This window comes from Dacryopinax primogenitus (genome assembly GCF_000292625.1).
Source record: "Dacryopinax primogenitus strain DJM-731 SS1 chromosome Unknown DACRYscaffold_3, whole genome shotgun sequence".
Taxonomy (NCBI): Eukaryota; Fungi; Basidiomycota; class Dacrymycetes; order Dacrymycetales; family Dacrymycetaceae; genus Dacryopinax; species Dacryopinax primogenitus.
Window position 1 is genome coordinate 1,547,535 of NW_024467200.1, and position 12,317 is coordinate 1,559,851.

Genomic DNA, 12,317 nt, shown 5'->3' on the forward strand with positions numbered 1-12,317 from the left:
ACTAGTGTAGTACTGCTCAAAGGCGTCAGCTCCACCCTCGAATATGGATCTTTCTTTCCTCGGCCCCCCTCGGTCTAATTCTACAGTACAACCCGGGTCCCATTTGAGTAAGAGGTCTTCCCTTTCTCGGTCGTATGTCGGATCTCGGGCTGGCGTGGTGGAGCTGCTGTGGAGGGTGCCGTGCAGATCCAGCCTAGCCAAAAGAGTGTGCGAGATCTAATCCAACCCATTAATATTGAGATCGCTTCATGGTTCTGACTTTGTTCGCCGGGAAAGTACTAGCTAGTATCGTGTGATAGCCCCAAGCTCACGGCATTCGATCTCGATTATCAGCGGGAGATCCCGATAAGGGAATATACCCACCCCTGACCCGTTCATATGTGTGGTAATAAGTGGCCAGACCGAAACCACCAAAAAAAAATCTATAATTCAGACATCTTCCTATTCTTCTACAGTAAGTACTAGGAAGACAATTTGCCTTGGGGATCAGGTAGAGACAAGCAAGTAATTGATGGAAGGAAAACCCCAATTAATTTCGTTGTTCGGGACGGCTTCCCTGAAAGACCTAAACTGCCTCATGAAATGGGAAAATGTGAAGCGGGTGAATGAACAGAGAAAGGGGGTAATGGGTATAGGAAGGGATGATCTACTGCGAAACAAAGTCCTTCGGAGAATGAGTAGAGAGTAGAGAGGGCGTTTTTTTCTTTCCAACAAAAATGTACAGATTTCCCAGAACCTGAACCTCCCGATTCGTCAAGCGACGCGCTACTTCATCCATACAGCCCCGTAGTAACCCAGACGTGCGTGCGTGCGGGTGATCGGCCATGCTCACTGGCTCTTCCCCTTCGCTTGCAGCTTCTTCTGGTTCTCGAGCGAAGCGATCAAGGGATCGAGTTCTTTCCCAGGCTGCATGAAGCTGCCTCCGACCCAGTCCGCCCAGGTGAAGTACTGGCCATAGTTGACCGTAAAGTAGATATGGTGCAGCGTATGATGCGCAGGGCCATTGATGAACCTCAGCAGAGGGTGGTCGACGAGCATGTCCGCGTCGTGGATTATGACGGTCCAGATGTTGACGAGGATGAAGAGGGCGAGATAGAGGTGTCGTTGCATCGGGAGTAGGAAGACGAAGAAGTGGTAGGGCATGCCTTGGGCTGTTCCGTCCAGCGGGTGGAAGGCGTGTGAGGCGAACGGGGTTGGCACTGCGTGCATGCCGAGGTCAGTGGGTGCAACGAGGGAAGGGAGGAAGCGTACCGATCCACTTGTGGTGCGGCTTGTGCACGTATTTGTAGACCAGGGGATAGTGCAGTCCACGATGGATCCAGTAGATCATATAGTCCGTGAAGAGGAGGAAGATAGGAACGGAGAGGATGAGGTAGGTCCATCCGTAGTCTTCTACCTTATCGTACATCTTGCTCCAACCGCGTACTTCTCCCAAGAACCAGGGCAGCATGAGCGCCATCATACCCGGGAAGGAAGACACGCTTGAGCGAATCTCTTGCGAGATCTGGTTTGGGAGATAGCGAGGATGGAACTTGAGCCTGTGGTCGAAGATGAAGGCATAGGAGAGGTAAGCGAATAGGAAGTAGAGGATGTGGATGCCGAGCATGGTTATGACCGTGAGAGAGACGATCTGACGGTAGACGTTATCCCTCTCCCACGCTGACGCGAGCGGTGCTGGACTGGGGAGGTAGGAGTATGGATCTTGGTAGGAGGTGTTGAGTACAGATATGGGAGAGGTAGGGTGGAGGGGGTCAGCAGGCACCCAGCAGGCGTAGAGGGAGTCGAGGAGGTAGTGGTCTGCATACTCGAGTACGACGTCCATTGTGGTGGGGAGGATGAGGGGAGGAGAGGGAGGGAGAGGAGGAGGAGGAAGGAGAGAAAGGAGGTAAAGACAGGCAGATGAGATGAACGAGTGGAGCCTCTGCGGGATGAGGTAAGCGAGGAGGACAGCAGAAAGGTGAGGTGAACGACTCTCTGGGGAAAGTGAAATGGGTAGGGGCGGGGCAAATGACAACGAGGGTCACAATGCTTCCTTTCTGCCAAGAGATTCCAAACACCTCGGACAACCGCGCTCTCATTGATCCCGTGCATGAATCACCCAATCCACTTCTCACTGCTCAAACAGTAAATGTCCCAGTCAACCTAATATCCCTACTAGAACTCCCAATCATCACCGTAAACTTCCCACTCGGCACCTGCCAACTCTGGCTAACAACATCCCAAATACTGATATCGTGTTTCAACAACCCGAGCACAACAACAGCAGTGTTCTGGCTCTTGATCGTCGTCTTCTCAAACCCGCGCAGCACCTTGGGCGGCTCGCCTGCGCTGGGCGGGAAGCCTAAGTACAGCTGGGACACCTCTGCTCCGTCCCGAGCGCCCGTGTTTGTCACGTGGAACGAGACGCCATAAGCCGTGTAGAAGAGGTCTTGAGCTCCACCAGGCGAAGGAGCGAGAGACGCGTTCGTCGCATATGGATAAGAGCTATAGAGCCCCACAGGCCAGATCTCAAGATCAGAATACGTGAACGTCGTGTACGATAAGCCGAAGCCGAACTCGAAGCGAGGTGTGATGTTGAGCGAATCAAACCAGCGGTAGTCGATCTTGAGCGCTTCGGAGTAGGTGATTTGGGGTGTGGTCTGGTCGGAAGAGTACACCACGTCTGCCGGGTAGTCCGACCGCTGCTTCGCGATCGTGTATGGTAGCTTGCCAGAGGGGGTCACAGCGCCGAACAGGACGTCCACGAGGGAGTTGCCAGACTCTTGGCCGGGAAGGGCGGAGTACAGCACCGCAGTCACGTTCTCATTATCGATCCACGACTCCATCGTCACAGCGCCGACGGTGTGAAGGACGACGATGGTGTTGTTGCAGTAGGTCGTCGAGGCATTGATAAGCGCCTCCCCGCCATGCCAGAGAGTGAGGTTGTTCCGGTCACCGGCGTTGTTCTGCATACATACCCGTCAGCGTCATCCAGCACATCATGAAGAGACATACGTCAACAGTGATATACCCCTCACCCGAATCCGCATTAGCAAACACTAAGCAGATATCGGCCTGCGCGGCGACGGTATTGATCGCAGCGTAGTTGTAGTCGTTCAGTATACCCTCGAGGACAGTGTCAGGCTCCTGGCTGTATACGAAGCTCGTGATAGCCGCGAGAGGGTCAATGAGGTACGGGAACTGCTCTGTTTATGAGTGATGCTGCTGCTGTGAAAGGAAATTACGCACATTAGCCGTTCCAGAGCCCCAGCCCATCGCCAGCGTGCCCTGATCACATCCCCTATCCGAGCACCCATTAGGTCCATCCGGGTTCGGAGCCGCATCACTTCCGAAGATCCCATAGCGCTTGTACTTTGTCACGTCCACAGGAAGGACACCCGTGTTCTTGAGCACGACGGTCGACGCAGCCCCGATCTCGCGGATCGTCTGCCCATGGGTGGACATGACGTTCACGTGCTCGTTCACGAGCTGCCCGTTAACGTACGTGTTCTCCGTCTGCTGGTCAAAGTTCAACGCAGGGTAGTTCTTGTCCTGCCCCATCTGATAGTATGCCGCCATGACTAGAGAGCTGTGAGCGACAGCGTTGGGGGGGAAAGGATAAACATACTGCGGGTGACCATATCGTCTACCCTGGACTTGGGGACGGAGCCGTTATAAACCATCTGGATTAGGTTGGATCCCCAGTAGCTGTACACCTCCGTATCGGGGTTGTACTCCTCCGGGTCGCTGTAGGACATGAACCCAGGCATGTTCATATCGCATCCTGCGAGCACCGAGTCCGCACCGCTAATAATAGCCGTCCAGTCAGACATGACAAATCCTTGGAAGTCAAGTTCCTCCTTGAGGATTCCGTTGAGAGTCTTGGAGTTCTGGCATGCCTGGGTCTGGTTGATCTTGTTGTATGAGCACATGACGCTGCCCACACCGGCACGGACGGCCTCAGCGAAAGGCCAGGCGTAGATCTCGTGCATCGTCCGGTCATCGATGTTGGAACTGTACACTTGGTACGCGCCCCCACCACCGCGGTAGTGCTCTTGCTCGTTCCCGATGTAGTGTTTGACCGTGGCGATCACTCCGGCGGCTTGAATGCCTTGGACGGTCTGGTAGGCCCCCCAGCCAGAGAGGTATGGGTCAGCACCAAAACCTTCCCAATTCCGACCGCCGGCTTGGACACGGCCCCTGCAGAGTGCGTTAGAATGCTGATGGATGAGAAGGACGCGCATACATGTTGGTCATAGGACCGAGGGCCATGTTCACACCCTTGCCGTAGTGCTCCTGACCCATGGCGTACCCACGGTCGTACATCATCTGCTTGTCCCAAGTCATTGCGACGTTAATTCCTGCTGGACTGAAAACGAAGTAAGCATATTTGTAGGCTCGTTGGAGTAAGTCACACACAAAGCGCTGGCAAAGTCGGTGAAACGAACACCAAGAGGAGAGTCTTCCAAGCAGAATGCAGTGAAGTTCAGGCGAGGGATCGTCTATAGAATATCAGCATTGGCATATGTTGCTGGAGAAGATAGGACATACCCCAGTCATCCCAACGCAGCGACCGTTTGCGCCCGCACCAGTGGTCAGGTTGACCTTCTCCTGGAGGGTGAGATTACCCACAAACTCTCGCGCACGAGCCACAGCCGAAGCCCAAGGACCATCTCCAGTAACAGTCTTAGCAGGAACAACCTAGAACATGGTTAGAGTGGGGATGAAGGAGTAGAGGGCAAGGAGACGCACGATGGGGGACATCCACTCCTCATAACCCGGAGGCGCCGCATCCGGTATGCCTGTCAGGATATCGGCCTTGACGGCATAGGCACATAACGCAGCTACAACGACGGCGGATAAACGAACCATCCTTGCTATCTGAGAGAGCAGGCCGTGCTACCACGGACAGCAAAGCGGATGTGGGACCTGCAACGAGCCGCATCTTTAAGTATTTTGGGCAGTGGAGGTGACCAACACACCTACTTCGTACTATTCGCCGGCGGGAGTGAACGTGTGTCTGCCCGACGGCTCAGTATGCTTCTCTCCTTCACAGATCCACTCGGTTGTACGCAAGTCCGGTGTGGATCGTTCGACGTATCCCGGAGAATGGTTACAGCAAGGCACTCATTAGGAGACAAAGTGTTGAAATGTCGCATCGTCTGTGCCGTAAAATGGGCGCGTGCAACTTCTGGCTTCTTTTGCTTTCGCGCTTCTCTCTTCGTCCGAATTTCTACCTGCGAGCTCCAATTCACTAGATCCACTTCGTCCCGCTGTCAATCAATCAACCCCGCCAGAAGATCCATTTTTGGCGCCTGGAGAAATTACTTGATGAACATTACTCGCCAGCTGTCTTGTGTAGGAGATGTCCGATTGTTCCCACAATGATGTAATCCTGTCGGACCACACAACTCCTCTGAAATTCGGGATTTACGGATCCACCCAGTCAACAATACGTATTATCTCCTTGCTGGCGTTGTACTAGCAAGCTTCTCTACAGGCCCCGTTTGGATCTTCGGGCGCTGGTCGGACCGTCAATCCAAGGTATTGATCCGCTTCCACCCACATCGTTGTCCAGACCTCTCGGACCAGCGGGATCGCACGTATGTTCTGTCTGCGATCTTCTCGTACCCGGTTATTTGAGGGATTTGGCTGTCGTATTAATGGCACACATATTGCGAAGGGACATGGGTTCTGTCAAAGGTTTACCCCGAAAGGGGTGCATCTTCCTGACTGTCCGAAGATCCGTTGCTTGGCTGCACTTGGCTGCTCACCGGGACAATTTTGGCTACTCCACAGGGTGGAGGATGACTATCGGAGATTCACTCGCTGTCCTATGGCTACTGCCAACGCAAATCTTCCTGCACGTCGCTGAGCTGGCCATGATAAACACACACATCTCTCTGTCTCTTTCCATACAGAGTTAATGCATATCAGCAACTGATCAACAGCCTCAGATCGAGGGATTGCTGTGTGTGAATACCAGCTCTGACGTATGTTGATAGTTGTGATGGAAGTTGCAGAAATTTTGAAGGTGGTCATGGTCGTCACGTGAGGGCTCGGAAATGTATAAGTGGCTGTGCGGGTTCGTTTCTTAGAGAGCATCCAGGTTTGGGGGCACGTCTGGACTCTGGATACAGATGTCAGGGTCCTAAGCTTAGTAATTTAATCCCGCTCCGCGTCAAGCGGGCAGGGCAGGGTGCATTGCTGAGCAATTCAATAGCCGGTGCTGCCTAACACCGAACGCCTAAGTCTGATAGATACAATTAGTTAGTGTTCTATCTAGACATCGTGTAATTATTAATTGATACTACTACACAAAAAACAAGAAAAACAGAGGACTTGGAGGACATCACCTCCAAGCCCGTCTATTGTATTTCTACGCAGTCAATTCACCATCTCTTACTCTCCCTCTTCATCCGACTCCACCCACCAAGCCTGCTTGTCCATCTCCACCTCGCCATCCTTCAGACGTCCGTCATTCTTCCTCCGGGCACACAGCCGGAACCTCGCCCATGTACTCCCTGGCCATTTGCTGAACCTTTTGATGAGCTTCTTCAGGCTGGCCAAAGAAAGGGAGGGGATCTACCAGAGGGCCAGTAGGACGTGTAGGATCCCTGTCAGGTGTCCAAGCAGTCCACTGAAGAGCTTGCCAGAGGACGGGAATGTGCCCTGGTGGGAGCCCGAGCGAATCGGAGAGGAAAGCTGCGACCGTGTTCGGTATTGCAGCTGGGGGAGTGTTGAGGTGTTCGATGCCAGGGATTTCTTGCCAGGCGATGCACGTTTGGAGGTGCTGGCAGAGGGTGATGAAGAGGAGGGCTTGCTGGACAGTGAGTCGTGGCAAGGACTCGTGTGCTGCCAAAAGCTGGCGAATGAGGTGGAGGAGTAATATGGTGGGTGGGGGAGTTGGTATGAGGAGAGGAGGGAAGGGGAGTCGAGGGAGGGAGGAGTCAGCTAGGGGCAGTGGATTGGCAGCGAGCTCAGCTGGTTGGATGACGACGAGCGTGACTGGTGCCGTTTGTCAGGTATAGTAGATAACCGGTGATGATGTACATAATGTAGGAGTACAATGGAATAATATTATGTCAGCTGAGTAAGATATGTACAGTAAGCAAAAAACACTGCCACGTACCCCGTGCAGAGTCCAGAGTCGTATGTACTGGTTTCTGAAAGCGCTTTTTTGATCGGCTGACTTCATCTGCTCCGATCTCTCACATGCCACAAGTGTGTCAATCCCAGGATGCTCACTAAATATTACCCTCACACTCTGACATAACGTGCTGAATATCATGCTTGCACACATATCCCACCGCAATGACGCAGGGAGACACCGATGCGCCTTGAGAAGAAACCGATCGTGCTCACTATCAACGAAAAGCCGTCCTCTGTAGCTGGGGTTCGAGTTCATTTGCTATAAAGATATAGCGCGCCTGCAGAGGCTGGCATGAGAGAGCTTAGGGATATGTTCTGCGTTTTCTATCAGTACGTCCCGTGTTTGGGTTACCCATGTCCACTTAGTAAACGCTTACCCACACCCACACTGGCAAATTGTACCCAGATGCGGAGTTATAACATCACCCAACTATGCCACTGTTACCAGGACAACACAGCACACAAGAAGAACAACATTATTGCGACGAGATAAAAAATCCGTGTTGCACGAACAATACTTTCGAATGTCAGGTGCAATGCTGTCCACGCGAAGCTTTTGGTGGCGCAGTTGCTTGGGGATGGTTGTTCGGCACCTGGATCAACAGAAGGGCCAAGAGGTTCTATCTTGATGCCGCAGTGTATGTTAGGAACATCAGAGCAAAATGCGAGCTCAAGCTATAACGCCGGCAACATTCGGGATAGCAGTCAGATCCCCCTCAATCATCATCCGGCAACGGTGATGAACTCTGCAACCAAGTCCGACTCTAACAAAACCTGCTGTCTGGCTGCCTCTCCTATCGACCATACTGTGCCTGGCTGGCGGGACTGATTCTACAATGAGCTTTTGGGGCGGAACAGCCTCGATCAGAATGGGGCGTCGGGTGTTTTTCGACCACGTGTGTCATTGTCATGTTCCGATGACTTCTGCCAGCAACAGATTCTGCCGCATTTTCCGTTTCGCTTGCGCGCAACATATGGTACTCTCTATTCAGTCCATTTTCCAACAGAGAATCTGATGCGTACTAGGGTCCTTCGATATGCTGTGCGATATGCCAACAATGGTTGATTGACGACATGCGTATCAGTACGTCGAGCATCTCTCCTACACTCGTATGGCTTTCCGCTCACAAAAGGGGGTGACTCAAGCATTTTCTGATATTTCCAGATTCTCGTTTTTCAGGATGTTGACATTTTGAATACTTTTCTAGATTTCACATGGCAACACCGGCATCCTGACGCCGAACGTGCGTATGCTCCCAGCCGGCTTCCTCCATCCTTGTCGGCGTGTATATATCTTCGTGGCTGTCTGGATGACCCCGCCGTTGCCCCTCTTGTGACTGTCTACCAATCGTACAACATGGACAGCAGTATTGTGACCGAGCTCTCCCAAGCACGAGCAACGCAATATTCAATGGCAGCCAGTGCGGTACATAACTTCCTCCAACTGCATGTGAAAATAATTCTCACTGCTCCATCTCAGGCACTCGCATTCTACGACATCATTCTTACAATACCCCAAGAAGTGAGAAAGCGCGCTAGCAATTTATTCCGGTCCTGCTCACGGATGCGCCTAGAGTAAGCTCATCTGGGGCGCCCCGCGTTCTGTGGTCAAATATCTCTACTTGTTCAACCGATATTGTCTGTTGGGACTTGTCTTACCACAAACCTACAGTGCGCATTTTCCCTGTCTCTGAAGAGTTCTCTGACAACATCCCTAGTTATGGGAGGGTTCTCGGGACCTCTTTCCGATCACGTACGGTGATCTGCATATCTTCCTTTACCGAGTGCTCATTTATCTCACAGTTGTGCGTGGCATTCGTCCTGTCGAAAACCATGCTCTGACCTTTGTCAGCTGCAAGACTTACTGGGTCTCCGTAACATGGGTCCTCATTGTCCAGACTCCCATGATTGGCAGCTGTAATCTGGTTTCGTCTCATTTGCAGCGCAGTAGACTGAATGCACTTAAATAGTCTTGGTGCTCTTGCGCGTCTATGCGTTGTATAAAACGGTCAAGCATATCAAGCTTTTCCTGGCCCTTCTCTCCACCCTGGCGTGGCTTTCACCCACGGTCATACTGTCTTATGCTCTGGCTACCTTCTGGAACGGTACGTTTTCTTCCTGAACGTTTATCATTTTCTCACATTGTCATAAAGGTCCGGATAATTTTGTTTATACACCGGTTCCAGGGCTCTGCGCTATTACATCTAGGCCACCTTACTTCTGGGCGTATTGGCCCGGTTTGGTAAGCTCTCACACGAGACGAGGAAATAGTCCTTTCACTCACTATCCGGTGGATCATAGATGGTCTTCCAATTTGCAGTTTGCGGAATCCTGATTGCCGAAACTATTCGAAACCGGAATCAGCGCCGCATGATGAACAATGGGGGAGTCATATCCTATCTTCTGCGAGACGGGATCTTCTACAATCTAGTAAGTTCACCCATCCATTGAGCAAAACAAAGATGATTAACCATGATTCCAGTGCATGTTGGGTAAGCACTCGTATATAACACCTCCGCTTTCAGTCTCTGAGAGAACCCAGCCGGACACCTAGCAAATCTTCCCGCCTATGTCGCGTTGCCAGTGCGTTTGGCTCATTTCATGAATCCCATTGATCTATAACAATGTTTTTTTTAGGATTCACTCTTTCTAGTCGCGTATGCGTACGGATTTCATCGTTGTGAACCCGCGATCAGAATGCTCACGAACCTCTATAGACCGGACTGGACGCTTGACTCTCTTCTGATATCAAAGTAATTAATGCATTTGTCGACCATACCCTTCACTGATCCCAATTTATTGTAGGATCTACCTTAATCTACGACATGTGGCTACTGCTTCAGATTGGGCAGTGGCCACTTCTCTCTACGTGGAAGATCAACAACCCGAAGTAAGTTGGGAATCTGACTGATGCCACGAAAGCGGATATGTATGCCATTGAGGCCTGGTCATTAGAAGGGGAGCTGCGTCGGGAGGTTCACGTGGCGCACGGTGGAACGTTGGGCAAAGAAATTGCTGCTGCCAGTGAGAATTGTTTATAGTACATTCCGCCTCTTAACCCTATAGTCATTTCCCGTTGCTACGGGAATGAGTCACGATCGGCATTCGATAACTCCATGTACCCTTTGAAAACTAGCACGAACTTTAGTTGCGCAGCATTTTTTGTTGATCTTCACGTAAAAGACAAGATCGGGAACCGGCAGAGGCCTGACCCGGAAAAAGAACACACCGAGACTCTTAAACCCGAGCGAGGGTTCATCAGCTCGCGCCCCACGCAGGATCGTTACTCACTTTCCCTCAATACCCCTCTCCTTTGTATACCTTCGCTCTCATACCCTCCGTGACGATCGTCGCCAACGAGCTCTTGGAGTACCATGGATTCGGCATACCTAGCGAACTGCGCCTCTCAACTTAATGTTACCACGTTTCCCACGAATCCCGATATTACAGGTACGACGGGCGCTTATTTGTCTCTTCGTAAGACAGAATATTCAACGTTGCACTAGGAATAGGTGTATGTGCACCGACTTTAGTAGGATGATCGCATGTTCTCATGCTGCGTTTGCAGAACCGGACAGCGTTGTATGCGTCTAGCATAATCGGTTTCCTCATGGCGTTCTGTACGTCGCCTCTCTTCCTCCCCCTTTCGACGTCAATTCATCCTGATTTCCTGGTACCAGTCTTTCCCCACGACATGGACAGCTACCGGGATGCAGCCCGAACGTCCCTAGTAACATCAACGTCAATGATCATCGCCGCCCTCTATGCCCGGTACACCGATCTTGGTCTGAGTCTCATCGACGCCCAAATCGTGACGATGTTCGTGACCGCGATCACTGCGTGCTACTACAGCGTCAGCAAGTTCGACTTTGGGCTCACGACCCGGATCGCGGTGCGGCTGCACCTGATCCTCTCTGCCGTGTTTGGCATTCTGGTGTACTACGACGTAGACCATTTTGGTGGCACGGCCTACTTGCCTCAGTGTGCGGACAACTCCGAATTCTCGTTCGTCGTCTTCAGTCATACGATCAGCGCGACGAATCGCGGACTGCAGATCTTCGCGCTCCTGCTGTACTCCGCAGCGCTGGCCGAGTTCATCTGGGCTGGAAGGAAACGGTTTACCATCGGGCTGTTGAGGGTGGTCTTCACTTTCATAGACGAACCGTTCGTAAACGCACTTATGCAGATCGTGGAGCATATTGCTGCTGGCCAGCTGGGCGGGGAGAAGAAAGGCCGTGAGTACCATGCCAGTGCGCGCGGTCCAGTCATGTCACGCTGCTAAACAGCGCATAGTACCAAGAAGAGCGTCGTTCTTCGGCATCGTCGTGATCATCTACCTCATCGTCACCGTCGAGCAGATGCTGAGCTGGAACGACCTCACCACGTCCTCTATTGTCAAAACGGTGCGCCTGAGCATAAGACACTAGCGCACAAGCAAACAGCAGACTGACGCACGCACGTGCAGTGGACGTTCGGTCAGACGATCTCCGTCGTCATGCTCGGTGACCAGATCTCGAAGCTTATTATCAAGTTCATAAGACGAGAGCCGGGGGACGACGCCATGTGAGAGTTAGAGGGATGTCGGGATAAATGGAGCTTGGTTAGACAGAGGGATGCCTGAGTGAGGAAAAGAACACAGTGTATTTGTGGAAGGAGGAAGATGTATGTATTTGGGATGTATTTACGGGAAACGGTTTCTTGCTCTTGCAGAACACCGTTGGCGGCCCATGGGTTTCGAAGGTGGTGACACACCGCAAGTGTGGATGGAACGATAAATCCTGGAGTACATATGCAGTGGGGAGTCGCGACAGGAATTCAAAAGCTAAAGCGATCGCAGATGACGATAGGACGTCCTTGTCGATCCTCAACTAGAACTCGAGAGTGCAGGCCAACACGAACAAGCAGTCCAACTTGAACCAACCAACAAAGTCGAACAAAGCCCAATTAGCTAATTATTCCATCACAATCACAAGAAATCCGGGGATTGGGGTTACAGTCAGAAAAAAGTTCTCCTTCCGAATAGCCTCCGCCGCTTGTACGGCCTCACCAGTCACACGCAATACGCACTCTTCTCCTATTAACGACCGACTCACGCGCACTCTCAGCTCGGGTGATAAATAGAGCGCTTGCACACACACAGGCAAGAGTCGGACAACACAGTAGCGTAGCAAGCAAGCAAGGAACGC

The 12,317-nt window shown here is 51.9% G+C and overlaps 5 protein-coding genes across 5 annotated transcripts; 1 reads left to right on the plus strand and 4 right to left on the minus strand.

The window, feature by feature from the left end:
* Window positions 1-415: 415 nt before the first annotated feature.
* Window positions 416-1,870, minus strand: DACRYDRAFT_20626 (uncharacterized protein). Its single transcript, XM_040772010.1, has 2 exons — window positions 1,252-1,870; window positions 416-1,199 (listed from the first exon to the last, which is right to left on the minus strand). The coding sequence occupies exons 1-2, from the start codon at window positions 1,820-1,822 to the stop codon at window positions 829-831; spliced, it is 942 nt and encodes a 313-aa protein (XP_040631974.1). The 5' UTR covers window positions 1,823-1,870; the 3' UTR covers window positions 416-828.
* A 187-nt stretch (window positions 1,871-2,057) lies between these two features.
* On the minus strand, window positions 2,058-5,101 carry DACRYDRAFT_20627 (uncharacterized protein). Its single transcript, XM_040772011.1, has 9 exons — window positions 4,966-5,101; window positions 4,732-4,908; window positions 4,531-4,680; window positions 4,399-4,481; window positions 4,226-4,348; window positions 3,608-4,179; window positions 3,229-3,560; window positions 2,995-3,180; window positions 2,058-2,945 (listed from the first exon to the last, which is right to left on the minus strand). The coding sequence occupies exons 2-9, from the start codon at window positions 4,849-4,851 to the stop codon at window positions 2,118-2,120; spliced, it is 2,394 nt and encodes a 797-aa protein (XP_040631975.1). The 5' UTR covers window positions 4,852-4,908; window positions 4,966-5,101; the 3' UTR covers window positions 2,058-2,117.
* A 1,356-nt stretch (window positions 5,102-6,457) lies between these two features.
* On the minus strand, window positions 6,458-7,034 carry DACRYDRAFT_104969 (uncharacterized protein; the record flags this gene model as incomplete). Its single annotated transcript, XM_040768006.1, has 2 exons — window positions 6,458-6,987; window positions 7,019-7,034. The coding sequence occupies 2 exons, from the start codon at window positions 7,032-7,034 to the stop codon at window positions 6,458-6,460; spliced, it is 546 nt and encodes a 181-aa protein (XP_040631976.1).
* A 192-nt stretch (window positions 7,035-7,226) lies between these two features.
* On the plus strand, window positions 7,227-10,277 carry DACRYDRAFT_20629 (uncharacterized protein). The gene is made up of 16 exons (XM_040772012.1): window positions 7,227-7,461; window positions 7,538-8,108; window positions 8,158-8,215; window positions 8,278-8,557; window positions 8,612-8,653; window positions 8,706-8,802; window positions 8,850-8,886; window positions 8,984-9,048; window positions 9,102-9,236; window positions 9,285-9,373; window positions 9,433-9,561; window positions 9,614-9,623; window positions 9,674-9,714; window positions 9,769-9,794; window positions 9,849-9,884; window positions 9,937-10,277. The coding sequence occupies exons 4-16, from the start codon at window positions 8,489-8,491 to the stop codon at window positions 10,040-10,042; spliced, it is 882 nt and encodes a 293-aa protein (XP_040631977.1). The 5' UTR covers window positions 7,227-7,461; window positions 7,538-8,108; window positions 8,158-8,215; window positions 8,278-8,488; the 3' UTR covers window positions 10,043-10,277.
* A 201-nt stretch (window positions 10,278-10,478) lies between these two features.
* DACRYDRAFT_20631 (uncharacterized protein) lies at window positions 10,479-11,735 on the minus strand. The gene is made up of 6 exons (XM_040772013.1): window positions 11,597-11,735; window positions 11,418-11,534; window positions 10,812-11,366; window positions 10,700-10,751; window positions 10,638-10,645; window positions 10,479-10,581 (listed from the first exon to the last, which is right to left on the minus strand). Exons 2-3 carry the CDS (start codon window positions 11,450-11,452, stop codon window positions 10,874-10,876), a joined length of 528 nt encoding a protein of 175 aa, XP_040631978.1. The 5' UTR covers window positions 11,453-11,534; window positions 11,597-11,735; the 3' UTR covers window positions 10,479-10,581; window positions 10,638-10,645; window positions 10,700-10,751; window positions 10,812-10,873.
* Between the last annotated feature and the right edge of the window lie 582 nt (window positions 11,736-12,317).

What these genes read in the sequence shown, in the direction of transcription:
- DACRYDRAFT_20626 (XM_040772010.1), bottom strand. Translation starts at nt 1,822, where the DNA reads ATGGACGTCGTACTCGAGTATGCAGACCACTACCTCCTCGACTCCCTC. An exon ending in GCCGCACCACAAGTGGATCG is followed by an intron (nt 1,200 to 1,251) that starts GTACGCTTCCTC and finishes GCATGCACGCAG; the next exon opens with TGCCAACCCCGTTCGCCTCA.
- DACRYDRAFT_20627 (XM_040772011.1), bottom strand. Translation starts at nt 4,851, where the DNA reads ATGGTTCGTTTATCCGCCGTCGTTGTAGCTGCGTTATGTGCCTATGCC. An exon ending in AGGAGTGGATGTCCCCCATC is followed by an intron (nt 4,681 to 4,731) that starts GTGCGTCTCCTT and finishes ACCATGTTCTAG; the next exon opens with GTTGTTCCTGCTAAGACTGT. An exon ending in GGGGCTCTGGAACGGCTAAT is followed by an intron (nt 3,181 to 3,228) that starts GTGCGTAATTTC and finishes TAAACAGAGCAG; the next exon opens with TTCCCGTACCTCATTGACCC.
- DACRYDRAFT_20629 (XM_040772012.1), top strand. Translation starts at nt 8,489, where the DNA reads ATGGACAGCAGTATTGTGACCGAGCTCTCCCAAGCACGAGCAACGCAA. An exon ending in ATTCAATGGCAGCCAGTGCG is followed by an intron (nt 8,558 to 8,611) that starts GTACATAACTTC and finishes GCTCCATCTCAG; the next exon opens with GCACTCGCATTCTACGACAT. An exon ending in GGGCGTATTGGCCCGGTTTG is followed by an intron (nt 9,374 to 9,432) that starts GTAAGCTCTCAC and finishes GGTGGATCATAG; the next exon opens with ATGGTCTTCCAATTTGCAGT.
- DACRYDRAFT_20631 (XM_040772013.1), bottom strand. Translation starts at nt 11,452, where the DNA reads ATGCCGAAGAACGACGCTCTTCTTGGTACTATGCG. An exon ending in GCTCTTCTTGGTACTATGCG is followed by an intron (nt 11,367 to 11,417) that starts CTGTTTAGCAGC and finishes CATGGTACTCAC; the next exon opens with GGCCTTTCTTCTCCCCGCCC.